The sequence below is a fragment of the Ictidomys tridecemlineatus genome, chromosome 7 (genome assembly GCF_052094955.1).
Source record: "Ictidomys tridecemlineatus isolate mIctTri1 chromosome 7, mIctTri1.hap1, whole genome shotgun sequence".
Taxonomy (NCBI): Eukaryota; Metazoa; Chordata; class Mammalia; order Rodentia; family Sciuridae; genus Ictidomys; species Ictidomys tridecemlineatus.
This window is the reverse complement of record NC_135483.1, coordinates 90,942,681-90,965,195: the sequence shown is the minus strand read 5'-3', so window position 1 is coordinate 90,965,195 and position 22,515 is coordinate 90,942,681. Positions and strand designations below refer to the sequence as shown.

At 43.3% G+C, this 22,515-nt stretch overlaps 1 protein-coding gene across 7 annotated transcripts in view; it reads left to right on the top strand.

Annotated features, from left to right (window-relative positions):
• The window catches only part of Mgat5 (alpha-1,6-mannosylglycoprotein 6-beta-N-acetylglucosaminyltransferase), a 328,673-nt gene that overhangs the window by 118,795 nt on the left and 187,363 nt on the right, over positions 1-22,515 (top strand). For 4 of the 7 annotated variants that reach the window (XM_005315937.5, XM_078017214.1, XM_040294083.2 and 1 more), the window contains 2 exons: positions 4,440-4,822; positions 18,872-19,036. In XM_005315937.5, the coding sequence (XP_005315994.1) occupies positions 4,582-4,822; positions 18,872-19,036 (406 nt within the window). In that variant the 5' untranslated portion in view covers positions 4,440-4,581. The remainder of the gene's footprint in view (positions 1-4,439; positions 4,823-18,871; positions 19,037-22,515) is intronic. The other 3 variants (XM_078017215.1, XM_021722215.3, XM_040294085.2) reach the window with 1 other exon arrangement.

Below are 22,515 nucleotides of genomic sequence, written 5' to 3'. Positions count from 1 at the left end.
TTTCCAACACTGGCTGTACCATTTTACATTTCCACCAGCTGTATGAGAATATTCCATTTTTCCACATCCTCACCAATACTTGTTCTTGCCTATATTGACTGATCTTGACCGTCCAAATGGATATAAAGCCATGTCTTATTATAATTTTGATTTCCCTTAATGATTAATGATACCAAACATCTTTGTATGTTCTTTTTTCTTTTTCCAATTAGGAGAACTGATATATTTCCTTTCCAAAGATCTTTGAACATATTCGAAAAGGAAGAAGCCAGATTTTACTGTGTTGAGAAATGAGTGGGAAAGAAGAAATAAATGATACTCTTTTAGGAAACGGAATGGAGGGGATATGTGTAGGGGCACAAATGGCATGAACCTCTGTCTTGAGGATTGATGAAATCATGGCTCTGGACTGTCATCCATCTGGTTGGCAACAGGGTCCTCTAAGATTTACTATTAGTTCTTTATTCTGTCCCTTGGATTCACTTAGCTATAGGACCCAACTGCTAAGTTTTGAGGCAGGCACATTCTCGGCTTGAAAGACCACTTTTTGATTGCTGTTAGTCCAAGGGCTCTCCATTAATTGTGTTCATTACTAATGATCATCATTAATCCTTTTTTGGCACCAAGGCTCTCTGCAAAGATGGCTGTCCTGGATCCTCATTATCTTCCTGTTACTGTGGGAGATAGGGGTGTCTCCTGAATCATGCTTTTGAAAAGTCTTAAATTCTGTCTCCGTAACAGGAACCGTAGAGATGAATTCTAATGTGCTGATGGTTTCTGTAATTTCACACTCTGCATTCCACTAGAGGAAAGATCATCCCTGGCGATTCTATAATCACTTAGTACCTGGGCCCTCAAGTACTCTGAACTCTTTATAGCTAGGGATTTTCACAGCAAATTTGCATCTGTCTAAGCTAGAATAATTTCATGCAGGCTAGGTTTCTTGGCCATCTTCTTCTTACCCCTTGAATGCATCATCTTGGTAGATCTGACCCTCCCAAGGCAAAGGTTTAGTAGCCTTCCACCTTCTAACAGAGCACTTGTCTACTTCCTCTTCTTGGTCTTTCCATGGCTTAAATTGTGCAGACTTGAACAGTCTCTCTGGTGGGTTCACTGAGGAAGTAGAGTGGGGCTTTCTGCCTGAAAGTTGACCCGTAATTCCTGTCAACAGTTGGGTCTGTGTGCTGAAATAATCAACGAAAATAACCCACAAACTGTCCTCCTTGGTATAGCATCTCATTACTTGTCCTGGAGGACTAGTGAGTATAGGTTATCAAAAAGGAAGCACAGTCACTTCCTGAGGAAGTCGGAGCAGTGCCTAGTTAGTGGAGTGCTTTAACCACTCTAGCCTCCTTAGGGCAGAAGTTCTAACTGGCTCCCTGTTCAGTCAAAAGGGCCCGAGGGAAACAGGTACTCCATGTGTGTATATTGGTAGAACACATGGCAGAAAGAAAGAAAGGGAAGATGCTGTTCAGCTGGTCATTGCTTAGTAGGACAGAATACAGTGCCATGGTGCCCCATGACAAGTTTGTTTAGTCAACAGATATTTTATTGTGCTTTACCTTTCTCTGAGAAGGTATGCACAGATGGTCCCTGAATTGGAATAGTTTGACTTAGGATTTGTGGAACATTTTATTATCAAGTAGGATTTGCATTAGATGCTTTTGCCCTGTTGGATGCTAATGTAATTGTTCCAAGTATAATTCAGATAGGCCAGATCAAACTGAGTTCACTAGGTTAGGGGTGTTAAATACATTTTCAACTTAATAATTTCAATGTAGGCTGTGTTTGTTAAGATGTAAACCCAGCCTAAGTGGGGAAGCATCTGTGTGTAGGGCTGTTGGTGGTGGTGGTGGGAAGAGGCGCTCTCCCAAACAATGTCATGGTATCTCACTGTGTTAGCTTTGCATCATTGTGAAAAAATATCTGAGATGATCAACTTGTAAGGAGGAAAGACTATTTTAGCTTACAGTTTAGGAGGTTTGAGTCCATGATTGGCTGGTCCTTTACTTTTTTCTCCTATAGAAAAACATCATGGAAAGCATGTGGCCAAGGAGGGCTCTTGGATATTGGCTTGGGTCCCAATATCCCCTTCAAGGCCACACTCCCAATGACCCACTTCCTTTCACTAGATCCCTCTTACTAAAGGTTCTACCATCTCTCAATAGCACCACCGACTGGGGACCAAACCTTCAACATATGAACCTTTGGGGTGCATTGAAGTTCTATAGTACCCACTGGTAAATAATCCCAAGTAGCCAGACAAGTGTTTTAGATTTCAGACCAAGAAGGGAACACTGTAGACTAGAGCAGTGGGGAACGTGGGCTGAGACAGGTGGGGCTTGGAGAGCAGGCTGGATTTAGATTGGCAGCTTGACACAGTGAAGCAAGATGGCCAGGTGGAAGGAGCAGCTTGAGGGAAGAGGGGGAGCTGCCTGAAGGATGCATCGGGTTCATGGTGACGAGCAGAACAGCAGGTGTGTAGGGTACAGGAGCTTATGTTTTAAAGTAGCTCAAGATGGGAGCCTGGTGATGGCGTTGCGCAGTGATGTAAGGCATGCACCTGGAATCTGACTGTGTGGATTAGGGATTCTGAAATTGAGCATGCATCATGTGGGTTTGTTGATGCAAGGCTCTAGGCCTCCAGAGTTGCTAATTCAGTAGGTCTGGGGTAGGGCTGGAGAATATGCATTTCTCACTGGTGATGTAGTGATTGGTGAGTTCAGGGATCACACTTTGAGAGCTGCTAGCCTAGAATTCAGAGGTTAACATACCTTTCTGTTAAGGGCCAGAAAGGCAAATATTTTAGACTTTGTGCTACATAGGGTCTGCATATATATTCTTCTTTGTTACTTTCCATATTCCTGTAAGCATGTACATCCTGAGCCTTATACAGATAAGCTCTTGGGGAAATGGGGAAGGGAGGGGCAGCTGGATGCAAGTTTACTGATCCCAGGGCTTCCTTAGGTTATCTCTCCTCTGCCACCTAGCTGATTGATTATTGCTAAGCAATCTCCTGTAACTTTATTTTCTTATCTAATTTGTTTCTCATAAATGGGAGATGGTAATATTAATACTTACTAGAACTTTTATGAGTATCCAGCAAGCTAAGGTACAAAGCAGCATTTAACACAATATCTGGGATACAGCTAGAACTTATTTATTATTTAATGTTATTAGTAGAAGTACCTGTTGACAGGTGAGGGGAAGGCCTTAAGAGACAGACCAACAGAGATCCACTGAATTACACACTCTGTAATCTAATTGCTCCAAGATCCTGCTATCATGTCCTCTTAGGCTGCTTGCAAAGAAGATCCCTTTGACCCAAAACATTTGCACTCTGCATTACATCCTGGGTTAGTCCTTTGTAGGAGATCATTGCTTAGCCTCTCCTCGAGTGGCACTTTTGTCAACTGGCTGGTTCCTGAACCTAGGTCTCTAGCAGAAAAGGTAGATAAACTGGAATACTAGTAAACCCTTTGCAGTCTATAGTCAGGTCCCCCTTGCTGAGAAGCCCTGATTAAGAACTTTGGCTCATCATGTGCCAGTATCACATGGGATCGACCCCCTTAGTTTATGAAACTCTGTCCTTTAACTTTTCACTTTGCTACACGATGGGAGTGAAAGTGAGAACCACAGAAAAGCAGACAGCCTGGTACTTTGTGTTTCCTGTGTTTCACAGTGTACCAGTGAACAAATGAAAATCGGTTTTCGTTTAAGATAGCTAGAACTAAGGTGGGGGTGGAGCTCAGTGTTGGAGCACAGGCCTTGCATGCTGGGTTTCTGGGTTCGATCGCAAACACTGCAAAAAAAAAAAAAAAAGCTGGCACAGAAAGATCAGTGACTGTACGGCTCTCTCTGTGCTAAGAGAATTATCTCATCTTTAAACACTGATAATGAAAGCCAGGCATGGTTAAATAAGATGGGGGTTCTCTCTCACTTCCTTATTGCCCACCCTTGAGAGGACATCCACTTTCTTGCTGACCTCTTCAGCTGCATGCACTAATCCTTGTCCAAAGCACATAATAATGACTTTGTGAGCTCAAGTTACAGACACACAAAGTACCCCATGGTATGACTCTATCCTCTGTTTAGGTTTTTGCTGACATGCAGTAAAATATCCTTCTATCTCTTTCCCACCTTGCAAAACAAGCTTCCTGTTTTGACCTTGGTCCAGACAGGAGCAGCCCCTCTACACCTGTTAACTCACTCAGACACACTTCCCCGGCTGTGTTTGTACAGCTTCTTGTTGTCTCACCAGATTTCCCCTCTCAGCTTACACATGCCAAATCATAAATTAAGGTGCCGAACCAGCAAATAAAGAAAAAAAAAAGGAAGTTGACATTTGATGTTGAGCTATCCGAGTGAAATCATGACTTCTGGGTTGTTTTGCTGTGCTTTACCACGGCCACTTTGCTAACTGTCGTCTTCCTTCACAGCAGAATGGAAGCAAGGAAAGGAAATCGGCTGACCCAGGAGCCCGAGTGAGACCTGCAGACTTGCAGACACAACCTACACCATGAACTTGAGTCCACCTTCTATGTGTTGAGAGCCAAGGGCAGGTGAAGTTGCCAGAGAGCAATGGCTCTTTTTACTCCCTGGAAGTTGTCCTCTCAGAAGCTGGGCTTTTTCCTGGTGACTTTTGGCTTCATTTGGGGTATGATGCTTCTGCATTTTACCATCCAACAGCGAACTCAGCCTGAAAGCAGCTCTGTGCTGCGGGAGCAAATCCTGGACCTCAGCAAAAGGTACATCAAGGCACTGGCAGAAGAAAACAGGAATGTGGTAGATGGGCCATATGCTGGTGTCATGACAGCTTATGGTAAGTGCTGTGCTGGGGATGGCGGGAGTTTGGCCGGGAGCCAGTGAAAGAATCCTGGAGGCTCCTAGACTTGAACTTGCCATTGATTATTCATTACTGTCGCTTCTTGGGCAATGAATCACATACACGGGGACACTTTTAGACAGGTAAAGCAATGCCTTTTGGGAGATGGCAAGCTCCTGTGCACACAGATACCTCCCCCCCCCCCAGCGATGGTCAGTACAGGCAGCATTCTGGGTCATGTTGACAGCTGGATCCTCCTCCATCAACACATTTCTGGACTGCATGATCTCAAATGGGAGTGTTTTCATGGAACGCTGAGAAACACATTATCTGTCCCTACACACAACTTAATTAGGGATGGTGAGGATGAGGTGAAGTCGGGTGGGGAGGGTGGGGAGGTGTGTTTTTCGTGAATGTCACCAAGCTTAGAGCCAAATGTATGTGTGTGTGTGTGTGTGTGTGTGTGTGTGTGTGTGTGTGTGTGTCCGGGCAGTGTGCAGGACATGGGAGCTTATGTGAGGGCTAATAGCTTTTCTTTTTGCTCTTTTCAGATTTGACTGCTCTTGTTTCTTGCTCTTGTCTCACTTTGAGAGAAATTTTTTTCTACCTGTTGCTTATTTTTAGGCACCTCAGATACTTTTTTGAGATAATATAGAGCAAAAAATATATATAAAAATATAGGATATCTTTTCTTTCAGTAAAATTTATGCTGAATTGTAGACAAAACAAAAGAGAAAGTAAGAGATCACACATCAGTGGACCTCTTCAGGCCATATCCACAATTAACGTTTCAGTATATGTCTACACACACACACATTTATACATGTGTTTTCTGAATTAAAAAAAAATGAGGCTCCACTTTGAGAGCCCACACTGAAAAATTGGGTAGTTTCTCAGAGTAGTATAAGTCACACTAGAGGAAAAACAAAAAGAACAGACAGGCACCATTGGTGTTGCCAATGTGGATGATGTAACAGGTGGCGATGCTGTTTCCAATTTTTTTGGTTTATATGCTCCTTGTTCCACCTTTGGGAGGAAAGGAGAGTAAGTGTAGCAATTTCCTCCTCCTGTTTATCTCAGTCTGTCAAACCTTTTACATGGACAGGAAGAAGCCATGTAAGTGGTACACTTACAGACTTTCAATTTCACTGGTTGTCTTGACTTTTGTTTGTTTGTTTGTTTCTTGGGTGCTGCTAAACATCTCAGAGGGAAGGCTTCCTCTACACTGTAAAGCACAATGATCTGGTCTTAGCTTTTCAGCCCTACAGAGAGATTATTCTTTCTAAAAAGTTACCAAAAGGAGCAAAGTAGTTTGTTAGAATTTCAACCACCTTGCATGCTCTCAATCATAGGAATTTGTATCTCACAGAAGCTAAAGGAATTATTTATTCCAACCCGGTCCTTTTATAGATGAATCTTCGTGAAGTTATTCATCTTGTTCTCAAAAACAGAAGAGAGTCAGATAGGCCTCATCAGCAAGTCTAACTCACTTTGCTAGTGTTCTTTCATCAGATGAACCTGATATATCAAAGTGGTCTTTGCAGCTGAGTTTCTGGAATTTAATTGGACTGAAGTGTGTTTGTGCTAAAGGTATTTGGGATCCCTGTGTGGTGAGATCCTGCTAATATAAAGCTTTCTCATCTGTTGTTATTGGGCCCTAGGGCTAGATGTGTCTTTATTGTGGGAGGTTGTTCATGCAAGATAAGATTTTAGCAATAGATGCCAGTAGCACCTCCCTGGTTTTAACAATAAAACATGGCTTCAGTGTGAGGGAATAATGGCTCCCCTCTCTGCTACTTTGGAGAATCACTGCTCCAAGAGTAGAAACAGCAAGCAGAATCTGACACCATCTTCTTACAGATGTTCTCAAGCAGATAACTGTGTGTGTGTGTGTGTGTGTGTGTGTGTGTGTGTGTGTGTGTTTTGCTGGGGATTGAACCCAGGGTCTTGTGCATGTAAGGCAAGCACTCTACCAACTGTGCTATATCCCTAGCCCAGATAACTATTTTTTTGTTATTTCAGTTTGGCCACCAAGTTTGACCTATGGACCAAATTCAGACTGCTGCTTATTTGTGCAAATAGAGTTTTATTGAAACATAGCCACTAGCATTTGTTTATAACAAATTCAATATAAGATAGACACAGTAATACCAATATTTATTTCGCAAAACATCTTGTATATTCTGAATCCATTGTTCAGCAATCACCATAAGTCATTCTTAACATTCATCTGGTGGTGTTACTCATAGACCCAGTTTTTTCCCAGGACCCTGGTGGTCTAAGGCAGAGTCAGCAACCTATGGCCTGTGGCCCAACTCCTCCTTGCTACCAGTTTTTATAAATAAAGTTTATTAGAATACAGCCATGCCCATTTGTTTATGTATTAGTTGCCACTGAGACTGCACAACCTAAAATATTGATTGTCGGATCCTTTATCAAAACTACTTGTCAGTCCCAACCTAGATAGTCTTTGGGTGAGTCTTCTTATCTTATAGGGTGTGTGTGTGTGTGTATGTATGTATGTATGTGTATTTTGTAAGTGTTTCTCATCTCTGTGTGTGGTTGGATCCCCTTCATTAGGAGCACATCCAAAGCAGTGTTCCTCTGCCCTCTGGAAACACTGTTTCTGAGTGACAGGTCAAGAGTCACAGCAGTTATTATGGTGAGTTGGAGCTAGACAGTGTGACTTTGCCACATCCTGTCTGCATAGTCTGGGCCCTACAGGCACAAACTACTTCTAAAGTGATGTACCAGTACCTCTGTCACCAGGGACTGTGTTGCTTGTACAAGGTGCTGTGTGTCAGCAGCCTGGCATGTGCCTGCTAGTGCTGTTAGTTTGAGTAGTACTCAAATAGTAACACAGATGGCCTCCAACTTAAAATTGTTCCACTTTCTGACGATGCAAAAGCATACACCTAAACTATTCTTTTTACTTTCAGTGCAGTATTGAATAAACTGCATGAAATATTCAACACATTATTGTAAAATAGGATTTGTGTTTGATGATTTTGCCTAGTGAGGCTAGGCTAAGCTGTGATATTTGATAGGTTAGGTGTATTAAATGCATTTTCAACTAATGTTGTTCTCAACTTATGGGTTTATTAGGATATAACCCCATTGCAGGGAGAGGAACATCTGTAGAAGTGTCAAAGTGTAGCTCCTAACCTACTCTCCACCAATTCTGGTTCTGCTAATTTGAAAAGAAACTTCTGGACTTCTGTTGGGACTTAGGAATTCAAAAGTGCCATCTGGAAGTTCTCCTGGCAGACTGTGTGGCACGGTCAAGAGCATTCATTCCTGGGGTGCGGAGGGCATTTCTCTGTCAGTTGAGAAAGAAGTGTGTTGGCTTTTGTCTCCCAACCACATATGAAGCCAGAGCTCTGCAGTACAGTCTCATCTGCATCTCTTTGTCCAGCATCACTGGGGCCATGCCTATCAGGACATCATGGGAATTGTGGCACAAATGGTGCCATTTGCCCCAGTCAATGTCGTTTTTGTTTCTGAGGTGAATTGATCTCTGTTTCTAATGACCTGACCCAAATTCTGATCCCCAGTGATCCCCTCTTATCTACAATGGCAGACCTGGTCCACTTTGGTTCTCTTGGGAACAGTAATGGAAACCTGAAGCCAGGTGGGTGTGAGATTCCCCCTTGTGGTTCAACTACACGTTGTTAACTCTGCCATGTCTCACCTGCTGGCTTCTCTGGACACTGGGGCACTGTCCTGGGAAGGTCAGCAGCTTAGGCTAACATTCCATAGCCATTCAGCTTCTCTCTGCCACTCCTACCACATCACACTTGCCTGGCTCCTTCTTGCCCTCCAGACTTTGTAGCCTGCCCTTTCTTGCCTTCTGCCTTTCTCCTCATTTCCTGAGCTGCTTAGGCCTAGACTTTTCCTTCTCTTGGCTCTTATCCTTTGAGCCTAGCACTGGGGTAATGTCTCTGTTGGCTGGTGTATGCCAAGTGCTGTCTAGGTTCTACTCCTACAGTGGGAAAAAGATGGACGATGTTCCTGCTCTCATGGATGTGGTTGTTCTCTTTGGAGAGAAAAAAATAATAGGAGAATGTCAGATAGTAGTAAATTCCTAGGGGAAAGTAACAAAGAAGGAATGTAATTTTTAAAAGTATCCAAGGGGCTTGGAAGGATAGAGAAGGCCCCTCTTGAAAGGTGTCTTTTAACCTGAATGACAAAAGGAACAGCCAGGTGTGGGGTTGGAAGAGAGAGGTTGAGGCAGAGCATCTGGGACAGCTGTACCAGACCCTGAGGCTGTCACGTGCATTCAAGCGAGAAATGGAAGTTGCAGCATCTGGCCAAAGTGAGTAAGGAGCAACATGGGAGGTGGTGAGGTCTGAGATGTGGGCAGTGTGCACAGGGCCCTGCAGGCTGTGGGTCTCAGTGTGATGGGTGAGAGGGTGGGAGAGGCAGTGGAGATGGAGGTTCTCATGGGTGGACCAGGCCTTGGCCTCACCCTCTGACTGACCATTGCTGTTTTAGTCAGCTTTTTCATCACTATGACCAAAAGACCAGACCAAAATGATTAGAAGAGGGAAAGTTTCTTTGGTGCTCAGGGTTTCAGAGGTCTCAGTTCTTAGATGGCTCATTCCGTTGCTCTGGGCCCAAGGTGGAGCAGCACATCAAGGCAGAGGAAAAGCAGCTCAGAATGTGGCAACAAGGAAGCAGAGACAGCTCTGCTCTCCAGAGACAAAATATAAATCCCAAAGCACATCCCTGGTGACCTGGGGCCACACCCTACCAGCCTTCAGTTACCACCCAGTTAATCCCTATTGCGGATGAATGCACTGGTTAGGTTAAGGCTCTCATAACCCAATCACTCCACCTCTAAATTTTCTTGCATTGTCTCACATGAGCTTTTGGGGGACACTTCTTATCTAAATCATAACAACAGCCATGTCTTTGGGAGGAACAAAGGTAACAAGGAAGGAATGAATTTCTCCATTTTTGTAAGGAGGCATATGGTAATGGGAGAGAGGGGAACCAGCAAAGGGCTTTGGTTACAGGGAACAGTGGAGAGGTAACTGCTTTGGGCTTGCAGTGGCCTTCAGTGGCCTGGGAGCTTATGTCTAAGATGCTGGTCCCATTTAGGGCTGCCAGAGGGTAGCCGCTGCCCTGAGTTGCAGACCTAGATGATGTTCTAAGACTGACGAGAGCTTTAACCAGTGTTTCCACCTCTCCTATGAAAAAAAGGAGGGGAGGAAAGAGTTGTGTATGATTTCATGAAAGATGCAAGCCTGGAAAGGGTTTTGTTTTGTTTTCATTTTCTTTCTTTCTTTTTTTTTTTTTTGGTCTCTGTTGTCTCTGTTGCTACAAATAGGATCAAGGCACCGTTCTGGGAACTCTGGGACTTTTGTTGGGTATTATGGAAAACCACCATTGCCAAGGCAGAAATTCCCTCCCTGGAGGGAAAATGGCACTGTTCTGGGAGTGAAACTGGTTGGGGAGAAAATGAGCCAAGCTGGTTGGTACTGTCTGAGGAGGCCTCCTTGTTGTGGTTGGTGTGATTACAGAAAAGGCTTTCTGCTTTAGAAAGCTTGTGACCTAAAAATGGGTGTCTTGGGGCTGAGGCTTTTCCAGCCATGCTGTGACAGAGATCAGCTCACTCCACTTTCCCATCCAAGCCAGGCCAAGTTCACAAGCGTGCCCAGCCCAGCCCAGCCCAGCCTGAGGTCTGAGGAAACCTCTGGAGTGTTAAGACAGGAGTCAGGTTGGAAGGTGGGGTCCACCCTTCCGTTCCCATCCCCCAAACCTTTTCTTTCATGCCACGCCACCACTTCAAGTCTGGGTTCGGGGTGGGGAGTGTGTGCACATGTGTGGCATTTGCATCTCAGGTTTAGAGAGTCCTCCCTTTACCTCATGACCAAAGCTCTCTTCCCTACTGATTCGGGGTTCCCTTTTTGGATCAGAACCAGCTGGTATCTAGGGGAGCTCTGGCCCTTTTCACATCAGCCTGGGACCACAAGGCTATCTGGGTGTGGCTAAGCATTTTCCCCATGTCCCAGTCTGTGCATTTTCTTCCCTCCATCTTTCTTTTTCTTCTCCTGTTCTCTCTTATGGAGGAGGCTGCCTGACTTCTTTCACAGGAGGCCTGTCCTACTGTCGTGTCTCTGCCTGACCCTCAAGCCATGAGCGGCACATAGCATCTGTGCCATCATCTCTCTTCCCTGTGGAAGGAGCAGGGCCTTTGGTCTGTGTTATCCCCTACTGTGCCCCAGGCTTTGCTCATCATGCCTGGCACATAGTAGGGACCATGATGAATAGGGTCACCACCCCCACCCTCAGAACCCTATCTATGTGGTATGGGTACAGCTGGGACTGATTTGAGAATTAACAGGAATGTTTTTAGTGAAGCAGGAAATGGAAGAAATTCCCTGCGGACTCCACATCCAGGAGGCTCCAAGTAGTTATTATGTGTGATCCTGACATTGGAACCAGTATTTATTCTGAAGGTGGTTAGAGGCTGTTTCCATGTGTGGTGGAGCAGGAGGAGCTCACTCCACACTAGATGCATGACCGTGAGCAAGGCCCTGATCTTTTTAAAGGCTTCTTCCCCTTCTGTGAAGTGGTGGATGTATTATCACTTCCCTCACAGGACTTTAGGGATCACAGCTGACCATGTCAATGAAAGCACTTACATCAGTAAAAGGCATTTGTTGCTGTGAGTGAGTTGTTGCCACCTCCAGCCTGGAGGTACCTGCATCTATTAACATCCATCCAAAGCTGCCAGCATGCATGGTTTAAACACAGGGCTTCAGGGATCTTTGTATGTAGCTGTCCTTAGCATTGGCAGGGATGGGTGGGACTAGAATGAGAGGAAATCATACTCTGCTGCAGGGGAAAGGAGGCTTTCCACCCACATCCCAAATAATATGTGAATGTCATTGGCATGTTCAAAGAGAAGGTTTTCCTTTGATAAGCTGGGTGTGGTCAAGCTCACCTTTGAATCTTGGAGGGCAGTGTTGATTGCACTGTGTCTGATAAGGGGTGTGAGAAAGAGCAGAATGCAAGGGACAAATGGTTATGCAGTCATGTGGGGACCTTGGGTGACAATGGCCTTGACTTTACAGCATTTGTGAGCCCTAATCTCTTACAAAACAAGTACCAGAATGTATTGGTCTTTTTTTTTTTTTTTTTTTTTTTAAAGAGAGAGTGAGAGAGGAGAGAGAGAGAGAGAATTTTTAATATTTATTTTTTAGTTCTCGGCGGACACAACATCTTTGTTGGTATGTGGTGTTGAGGATCGAACCAACCCGGGCCGCACGCATGCCAGGCGACCGTGCTACCACTTGAGCCACATCCCCAGCCCCTGTATTGGTCTTATTCCATGCAACTGGTGAGGTATTAGGAAAAGGCAGAGAACAGCCCAGGAACTCTGTTCTGGTTATTTACAGATTCCGTAAGCACTGACAGCCTTATGTTTGCTCTTTTTCTGAGACTCTGCAGTTTAGAAAGTTCCCTGGAACACTATATGACACCCCTGTGGCACCTAAGAAATAGCATTCACATCTAGAGCCATGGTCAAGGAATTTGAGCATCTGAGCTGCACTTTTACTTTGGTGTGATAGCTCTATAACTTCCAAGTGCAGGCTCCAACTTGTGCCCACAGCAGGGTAACTGGCACATTCAAATGAGAGCAGTCAGTGAGTTTATTGAGCTGTTTCTGGGGGTGTGGTCTTACCTGCCATTAGGGCACTTGTGGCCAGCTTCCTTGAATTCTCAAGAGTAGAATGCACTAGGCCATCTGCATGTTTAAAATAGCATTTCCTAACCAATGTCACTTTGAAAGTAGAGTTTTTATATAAATTGAGAGCATGTGAGGAAGCATAAAGAAGAATACAAAAACAAATACTCCTTAGCCCCAAACCCAGATATTAACTGCTAATAAAATTTCGAATTCTCTCCAATGCCCACACCCTTTTTAATGCAGATAGTATCTGTGTGTGCATATGCATGTATATGTATATATATGGGTACTTTTTAAAAAAAATCATATTTTATATATACCTTTGAATGCTCATCTCTTTGTTATATATCCTCATGCAACTAGGTAATTTGATGAATGTTCATTTTTCCCTAGTTTGTCCATCTACTCAATAAATATTTATTGAGCTCCTTTATGGTTATTGTCCATAAACAGAAATGACAAGACAGACGTCTGCCTTCCCCGAGTTTACAATCTAGTGGTTTATTCTACCTTATGAATGGGTGACATAATATAATTTGATCTTTTTTGTTGTGTGCCTGAGTAGTTTCCAGTTCTTATTTGTAGTAAATAACACTGTTTTCTTTTGTAAATGGCACTGCTTTGAATGTCCTTGTACGTAAGGAATGGACTGTATTTTTGGTCATTTCTGTAACAGTATTATCTTTCTGTGGAAAGATCACTTTAAAATTAATTTAGAAACATATAATTGATGAAACTTGACATGCCTGGCAGTCAATGGAAATAAGAGGTTGAGGTTAATTCTTTTTTCATTAGCACCTTCCTTTCTCATCAACGCCCTGTCTTTGCCTGTTTCTCCAGAGCAGCAACTGAAGCTGCTCTGTGGTTCTGTTTTTCACACTCTGTCTCCCAGGGCAGCCGTGGTGAAGAGGGATTTGAGTTAGGAGTGAGCACAGATGTGTATTATTTTTGTCAGCTCAGATGTTAAGTCCTTGTTCATTGCATCGTTGGTTTTGTGCCATGAAATCATGGTGGCCACACCTTTGAAGCACACATCAATCTAGCCTTTCCTTACAACCCTTGACAGGTGGCGTCTGTGGATTGTGATGTAGTGCTTTGGAAGATGAGATTTGGCAAGGCTGAGGACCACTCTTGTGGAAGCATTTCTCAGGGCAAATGAGTTTTCTTGGTGATTTCTACCATATCAATGGACTCGAGGGTGGAAAAATCAAGTTTTACCACCCAGTCTCGGCTTTAGTGGATAGGTCTATAACCCCAATCTACCAGCAAGGTCCCCTTTTCTTCTGAGATTCTGCCTCCTTGGATTCTATGCGTGGCTGGTAGTGATATCTTCATGGCTGTCCTGGTCAAGGCTGAGCCAGCAACTCATGGCCCTCTGTATCCCTAGTGTCCTGGTTTCCTGGGAATGAAAACTTACAGACGCTGACAGAGCACCTGTTCTAATGCAATCTAATTGATCTCACCATTTATCAAGGAACTTCAGGCATGGCGGGAACTAAAGCCTCCTTTTCCCAAAGGGGCATTTTAAGTGGGTTCAACTACTTTGATCTCATCTTTATCATGCACAATGAGTTCTAGGAACACAGAATTGCAGTAGTAATGTCAGGATTAAATTTTTATTGCTAAGGCTTTGAAACACAAACAAAATTTTAAAAGCTCATTAGTGACTGAAAATTATAATCCTGCTGAGGGCACATTTTACTGCTATAATAACTGTAAAACACAATGATAAATATAAAATATTATACTAGAATTTGGAGGAATATTTTCACTCTCATTGTCTTATTAAACTCCGTAGAAATTATTTTTTGGTGTATAGTCTTATTGTATAAACAGGTTATCATTAAGACTAAAAAAATATTCCGTTTAAAATCAAAATAAAGCTAGTAACAGTTTTTGCAGGTTGAATTGTAAAATACAAAGTTGAGAAATAACTTCATCATCTGGAAAGATAGTTTTGTCTTTATTTGTGGGAGGACATAGTTCGTCTCCTTGTTCATTCACCCCTTCACTTTTACAAAGCATATTTATTGAGTACCATAATATACCTGGCACTGTGCTTAGTGAGTAAAGATGCCAGATAGGCTTAGTGTCATCTTTATCTTTGTGTGTTTCTCATTAACAATGTCTTTAATCTTGGACTACTTTGAAATAGTAACTCAGATTGCTAATTGAGTTGAAAATGAACTCTTTTTTTTCTCTCATGTTGGGAGAGAAAATGTGCTTACCCAGGGAAAGTACCTAGAGAGTCCAAGGTTTTTGGTCACTCAATAGTTCTTCCTCACTTTAAGGCAGTAGCTGTGGAAAGGGAAATATGTAATATGTATAAATATAATATATTTTGGGGGGGGTCTCCAGCTGAACATTAGAGACTCTGTCAGGAGGATGGAGTTGCCACAGGACATTGGTATCACCAAATCTTGAAGGTGTAACAGTGATAGAATCCCAAAGGGAGGGTTCAGAGACTCCTGCTGACAGGTCCATGGTTGATCCTTACAAGGCAACATGGTAGACAAAACCATTTGTTCAGGAACCAGACAGTTTCCATTCTAGGACCCCAATAACCTGGGGCAAATTACTTAGCTTCTCTGTGCTGTGACTGACTTGTCTAATGGGGATGGGAATAACCATGAATTCCTCCTAGGTCTTGACAGAATTAAATGAGTTTATTTGTGTACAGTGCTCAGCGCAGAGAGACTGGCTCACAGAACTCTAAATGGTGTTAGGGTGGTTGTGGTGTTGGGCGGTGGTGTTGGGGCGGTGGTTGTGAGGATGAGCATCAACATCCTCCTCCTCATTGATTTCTTTCTTTTCTTTTCTTTCTTTTTTTTTTTAAGAGAGAGAATTTTTAATATTTATTTTTTAGTTCTTGGCGGACACAACATCTTTGTTGGTATGTGGTGCTGAGGATCGAACCTGGGCCACACGCACGCCAGGCGAGCGCGCTACCAGTTGAGCCACATCCCCAGCCCTCTCATTGATTTCTTTATTACTTTGTGTCACAGTCACGGTCGGTCAATCAGTGGCAGGCAGTGATCAGTAAGGTAGTAGGTCCCATTTCCCAGGGGACTGTGGTTTGAGAATTGAGGGAGAATATCTTGCTGAGTGTTAATGCAACTGTGTTGCTCCAGTGACTCTCACCTGTAAGTATTGGTTGGAGATTGTCCAGTAGTCCTGTTATCTTCTAACATGGTTCCCAATGGTCACCAGCCCTTGAGAGCTCATCCACACTGGCTCATCTTTGATTGGCTCTCTGGGGGAGGCAGACCTTCGTCCTTGCTGCTTGCCCTGATGTTTTCAGTGGAGCCTCTGGTGCCTGGAAGTGACACCTCGTGCAGGTTCTGAGTAGTTTCTCACTCTTGCATCCCTGGTGCATATCCTGCCTACCTCCCAGCCCCCACCCTCACCCCAACACACACACACACTTCTCTCTTGATAACACCACAGGGGGACAGTGGAGAAAACAAGGGTTGGGGGATATTCGTAGTTTAGCAATTCTCAAATGGGGCCATTTTGTCCCCCACACCAGGAGATATTTGACAATGTCGGGAGGCACCTTTGGTTGTCATAACTGGGGAATTGCTACTGTCATTTAGTTGGTAGAAGTAGTGAAGCTGCCGAAGCTCCTACAATGCACAGGACAGTCCCCATATCAATGACTGATGTGGCCCATGGTGTCAGTCATGCTGAGGTTGAGAGACTGGGTTAGCCCATGCCTGAGGGGGGACCTGGGCTTCAGTGTCTGGTTAACAACAGTTGATAGTAACAGTTAAATGCTGTTTTAACACTGGTTCTAGTGGACTGGTGATACAGGCTCCAGGCAGAGGTTGGAGATGGGGAGATTAATGTCCTGCATCTGAGGAGTGTTTGCTTCTGCTGAGCTTAGCCACCTCTCAGTGGCACAATTGTCCCTGTCTGCATGGCTAGCCTCCAGTAATCTCCAGAACTCAGGAGAGCCAGTTAATGCATTCGACGCAGCTACAGAGCAGAGCGGGTGACTGACTCCCACCGTCCATGCCAGCTAATGACGTGCCAGGGATGCACTGAGTCATGCTACAGCCGGGGAGGAGCATGATCTCATGACCCTTTGGATTAAGTAACAAAGCTTTGCATCACCCAAGGAGAGACTTCTTTAGGAAGGATGAGAGCATGTTCCAGAGGGAATTTTTATTTTATTTATATAGGTAATAGGCAGTTTTGCCTAGGTAATTATGTGCCAGGCATTACTTGGCATTTAGTAAACATTAACAAATTAATGCTTGGTGGGGTTTTTTTCCTCCCTTTTCTTCTTCTTTTGGTGGTTCTGAGATCAAACTCAGGACCTACCACTAAGCTACACCCCCAGGCCTCCTTGATTGCTCATTATGAAACCAAACCTGATCTTGCCAGCAAAACAGTGCTAAAGGAACAGGAATGGAGAACCAAAACATGAGCCCAGGAATTCTAGGCCCTTTACCACTATGGGATAGGAGAAAGACTCTGAACTTCATACTTGAACTGTCTCCAAACTCCCATTTTTTCATCTGTACGGTGGAATTATACTGACCTCAGGGGGAGGCCCTGAGGATCCAACAGGGTTGCTTACCTGTGTGAGTGGTATGTGACCAGCATTAATTCCCCTGCAACCTTTGGTGCTGCAGTCACCATTGCTCCCTGCTGGCCTTTGTGTTTTGCAGAATTGTTCTATAATTTGGCTGGTAGGTGTAGCCACAAGAAGGGCACTTGGGAGGAATAGGAAACAAAGTATATTATATTCAGAGGTCCTGGAGACTGGCAGCAGGGCACATCATTCAAGGTCATGCAGGAAAGATGCTGGGTTGGTCAGGAGGCAGAAGATATGAATGAGGGGGTGAGTTAGTCGCTTGTGTTTATTAAGATTTCCTTGAGAAGGGAAGGTGGAGCAGGGTGAAGAGATTAGGTTTGGCTAATTTAAAAAATCTTGGTGGGCTCTGGGGTGCAGCAGAAATCCCTAGTTGCCTATTATCTGGCCCTGAGGCCATCAAGGCAGAGTTGTGATTTTCTCCTGTGTTTGTGTGGGCCAGATAGTGAAGCTGCCTCTGGGTTCCTTGTTTGAATTGTCAAAGGCTTGCTTCAGACTGGGCTTTTCATTATCTCTAAGAATTGGCTAGCTCTTCAGGGACAACCAGAAAGGTTTTTGAAGATGTCAAAATATTAAAACCTATGGGGGGAAAATTTATAATACCTATAGGTAAAATATGCATTGAAAAGTAGTAAAATGAGTTTCAGATATTTATTGGAGTGAAAGATCAAAGAAGCTGCTATGGACTTTATCACCATGAAGAAGTTTAATATTTAGTACTGGGATGAAATTATGCCAAGAACCAGACTTTGAGAATAGAACAACTTTCAGGATAAAGATACAGATTTTGTTTCTGTTTAGTTTTCAGTCTGCTTACGTGAGCCTATCTTTAAACCATTAACAACACAAACTTCCATGTTAATTACACGTCTGGGTTTCCATTCTAATGAGTTTCTCTCTTGGCCTGCATGCAGCTTGGCTGAGGTCCATTGGCTGTGGTCTAGGTGGGGGAACGGACCAGGTGTGGGTTCTGCAGATCAGAGCACCTGTTCAGAGGCGAGCTTTGCTCTGTTCTCTGAAGAATGGAAGGTGACACTTCCCATTTGTCTTAATTCAGGGCTCTTCTGTGTCCTGCTGTCCACACTGGGCATTTTTCCCCTGGCCCACTCCCAGTTCATAAGCAGGTCTGGATTCTGTTCACGTGGATGACTCTTGTCCATCTGCCTTTCAGACACATACAAGTCAGTATATCTTTCTTTGATGGTGAGTTTCCAGAAGACAGGGTCTAGGTTCATTGCTTTTTTCCCCCTTCCCTGTGGAGTATGTTGCATACAAACTTGGTAACACTTATATGGGGATGAAGACAGTATTCCTATAGTTCATCCAGAAGGAAGGTCACTGCTTTTTAACAGAGTCAGATGGATAAGAAACAAACTCCACTCATCAATAAAATGTCAGTGCCACAAGAGAATATCCCCAGCATAGATTTTTCTCTTTGGACCTAGTAGCTGGAAATAATTTTATATTACTGCTTGCCACAAAACACATTCTGTAGCAGACTGATTTGCTTCATAGGTCTGGGCTGATTGATGGTGGCTGCTGTCATCTTTAAGATGTGGGTTGTTAGGACAGGGTTGTTTTGTTTTCAGTGCAAGAGGTCAAACTCAGAACCTTGCACATCCTGGGCCAGTGCTTTACCACTGAGTTCCATCCCCAGACCACATTTACAAAGTTTTGTCCTCTGTTATGGGTCAGAGAAATAGGTACAGAATTAAAAAAAAAAAAAATTCTGCATTTCCTTTTTCAGACCTGAAGAAAACTCTTGCTGTATTATTGGACAACATTTTGCAGCGTATTGGCAAGCTAGAGTCGAAGGTGGACAATCTCGTTATCAATGGCACAGGAACAAACTCGACCAACTCCACTACAGCTGTTCCCAGCTTGGTAGCCCTTGAGAAAATTAATGTAGCAGGTAAGAATGTCTGTCCCATGCCCCAACTTGCGATTGAAACCTGCTTTGGACGAGGGAAGAATAAAGGAGCATCAAGGTTCCTGTTGATACTATATGAATTCCTTAAACTTGGTGTGGCTATTGTGAAGATAAGCTGAAATTTATTTTTCAATAACTGATGCCAGAGTGCTTTTATGACCTCATTGTCATGTGTAATATCCGGTGGTTTCTCTGACACATTCGCACCTAATGAGCTCCTGAAATTGCGTCTAATGAGAAGATTCATAGCACAGATTAAATGAAATAGAGAGATTATCTGGGAAGCTCATGCCAGTCAGAGTTCCTTCCTGTTCCCCACTCATCTGATAATTTCAAAAGTCTCTTTTGCATAATACATTCTCTCCTCCCTGTTGCTCAAGTAGAGCTGCCATTGCAGAAAAGGCCCTATTTGTACATGGAACAGTAGAAATTCTGGAAGTGACCTTTTGGAGACAGATGGCCTAATTCTGATCAGGTTCTATAGCCACTTATGGAAACTACCATGCATTTATCCCTGGGATGCATTTTGTCTGGTCCCTTCTTGAAGTTGAAATCTTGGATGAGAGAAGAGAAAAGGGTTAAAAAGGAAACCCAAATGGGTAGGTGGCATGTTATTGTCCATAGCATGCCATGTTGGACCCATCCTTCCACAACCCTGCCCTGAGGATGGCCCTTGGGTCTTCATACCTGAGCCAGAACTGCTTTTGAGGGTGACTACTATTTCCTAGGGACCCAGGACAAAGGGAAGAGCTGGAGGATTTGGGTTAGGTGATTCTGATGATTGGTTGTGAAAAGAGCTATCTATACTTCTGACAGGTGACCTTAACTCTGGTTAGGAGATAAAGTAAGTAGCCAGGATACTTTTGAAATGTAAAAAACCTACTTTCATATACTCTGTGGCTTTTTTTTTTCCTTTTCTCTTTCTTATAAAAATTCAGTCTAAACTAGGAGAGATTCTTTTCTTGTCTACCTCCCAGTGTCAAAACATTTAATCGTTTCATGTTATTCAGGCTGGTTGTATTACCTTTTTGTTATATTCTTTGCCCCTTAGCAAATTTTAAATTGCAAAATATATTTCTAATAATCCAAAGTATCCAACCAAAGTATTAAAAATAACTTTTAATTACAATACAGAGGCGATGTCATCTAGGCCATAAATCCTGTCTTCCCTGCAGTTTCCCACAGTTTCTGTAATTAGACAAGAAAACCTCCCACTGTGTTAAGCTGCTTATTAATAAATGGGAGCCATGCCTTTCCAGTCCCACTCCCCCATGCCCATCCCTAGTAGATGATGCTTTTGAAAAGGGCCCATCTGATTTCACCACAGCTCTGCATGATCTGATATTGGAGGTGGGGGTGGTATGCTGGCTTTTAATTTTGCTGCCTCCCTCCCCTCCTGCCTCCGTCCTTCAGTTTCAAGGCTCATGTCAACATATCTGCTATAATTCTCTCTCCAGCTGTGGGCTTTAATTCTGAGTGCCAGACTCGGAGAGAAAGAGTTTTCCACCAGGGTTTCTAGTCTCGGAGCACAGGATCATGAGTGACCTCCAGGAATAACTTGGGAAGGGCCTTGGGGCCACTTCTTTAAGATGGGTTATTAGCCCTATGTGTTGAACTGAGTATAATTCAGCTAACAAGTATCTCTTGAGCATGTTCACTAAGTCATTGGCTCTGTGGAGTGCCTCTTAATGTGCCAACAATGCTGTTTTTTGATATTTAAAGATCTAGAGTATTTTGTTACCTTTTCCTTTTTGGGAAATAGGGGCAAAGTTAGAGTTGAGCCTTTAATAATTAACCTCATTCTATGCTTTGCATCTTTCCTGTGTGCTGGGGACACTCTCCATACTTTTATGATTTTTATTGGTCCATTAGGAAAACAGAATACTTGCATATTCTGGCACATTGTCTAGAGAATGTGTTAGGCATCCTCTATTTCCGGAGGTGGAAGAGTCCTTTACATCTTGTCATCTTAACCAATATGAATTTTTTTTTTTTTTTTATCGTCCATGCCTGGAGATCAGGATGCCAAAAAGAAGGACAAGGACTGAAGTCTATAGTCCTCATTTTTGAGCAGTTTCTTGTTGCTTTCCTGCCCTTTCTCTGGTCATGGCCATACTGTGGGTCCTAAGAGGCCGCTTGTCATCCCAGCAATGGCTCCTTGAGCTGCGAGAGAGTTCATTTTTACGGGGTTCCAATCTGAGTTGAGTGAAGTTATTCTTTCTCCTCTCCTGCATGAAGACATGTGATAATTGCTCAGAAATGTTCTCTCTGGTGTGTCTTTACTGCTCACTGATGTTGCTGATTGCTTACTGTTGTGTCTTATTGCTTGCTGATATATCTTCTGGTTGACTATAAAACGTTTCTAAATTGGGTACCATAGCAGTTGAAGAAGGGCTCCCTAAATTTATTTCCTTTAAAGGGACAGCTGTGTGTGTGTGTGTGTATGTGTGTGTGTGTGTGTGTGCACACGCGCGCACGCACGCGTATGTGTGTGTCCTTGTTCTGTTTAGCTGTCTTCTATGTGGTTTTTATCCAGGATGACTTTTCTTTCCAAATATATCACCCTTGGGCTTTTTTAATATGTAAAAGTCAATGTGCCCCTAGAGGAATTTAGGTAGAAATGAACTTTATTAAAATCAAGAATCAAATTGAACTACATTTGTGAGCTCAGTTGATTTTGTGAAAGGCAAAGGGAAATCAAAGAAATGAAAAAGTAAATTTTTTAAAAAAATCTCTTCTGCTCATCATATGGTAAATTAATTTACCTACATTTAGTCTCTGAAAGGGTTTGAATGTACCCTTGTCAAAATTATCTACTTTCATGGGGGTGGGGTGAGGCTCAGTGGCAGAGCACTTGCCTAGTGATCTGAGTTCAATCCTCAGCATCACAATTAAAAAAAAAAAAATTTTTTTTTAAAAGTCTACTACTTGCAGAGTGATGCTTTGGTTTCTAGAACAACCTATCTACCTTACATTTCATGATCTTAAATGATGCCTTGGAGGGAACAGAATAGGCTCTTTAGTTCTTTGCCATGTGCCTGATAGGGCATAAAGGCAAAAGCACATAGATACCTGCTAATGAAACTGCTCACCTTTTGAGGATGAGAGCATGTCTGGTTGCTGTGAGTTCTGCCTTCGCTGGTGTGTCCAAAGCTTACCTATTGAAGGTACTCGGCTGATACTGCTCACATGGACTGGATTATGCCAGAGGACTTTTCCCCTGTGATTCCCTTTTCTGTTCATATTTATGAGGATCCTCCTGAGAGCAGGGCTTGGCATCTCAGACCTAAGTACGACTGCCTTGTTTGACAGTGTGTTGCAGAGACAATTCTGTGGGGCAGAGCCTTCATAGAATGTGAGAGTTACAACTCTAGGTTGTAATATTTTGGAGGATAAGAATGCCATGAGGTCTTCTTCAGGGGCATGTATATTTATTGACTTTTATGCTATCTATAACTTGT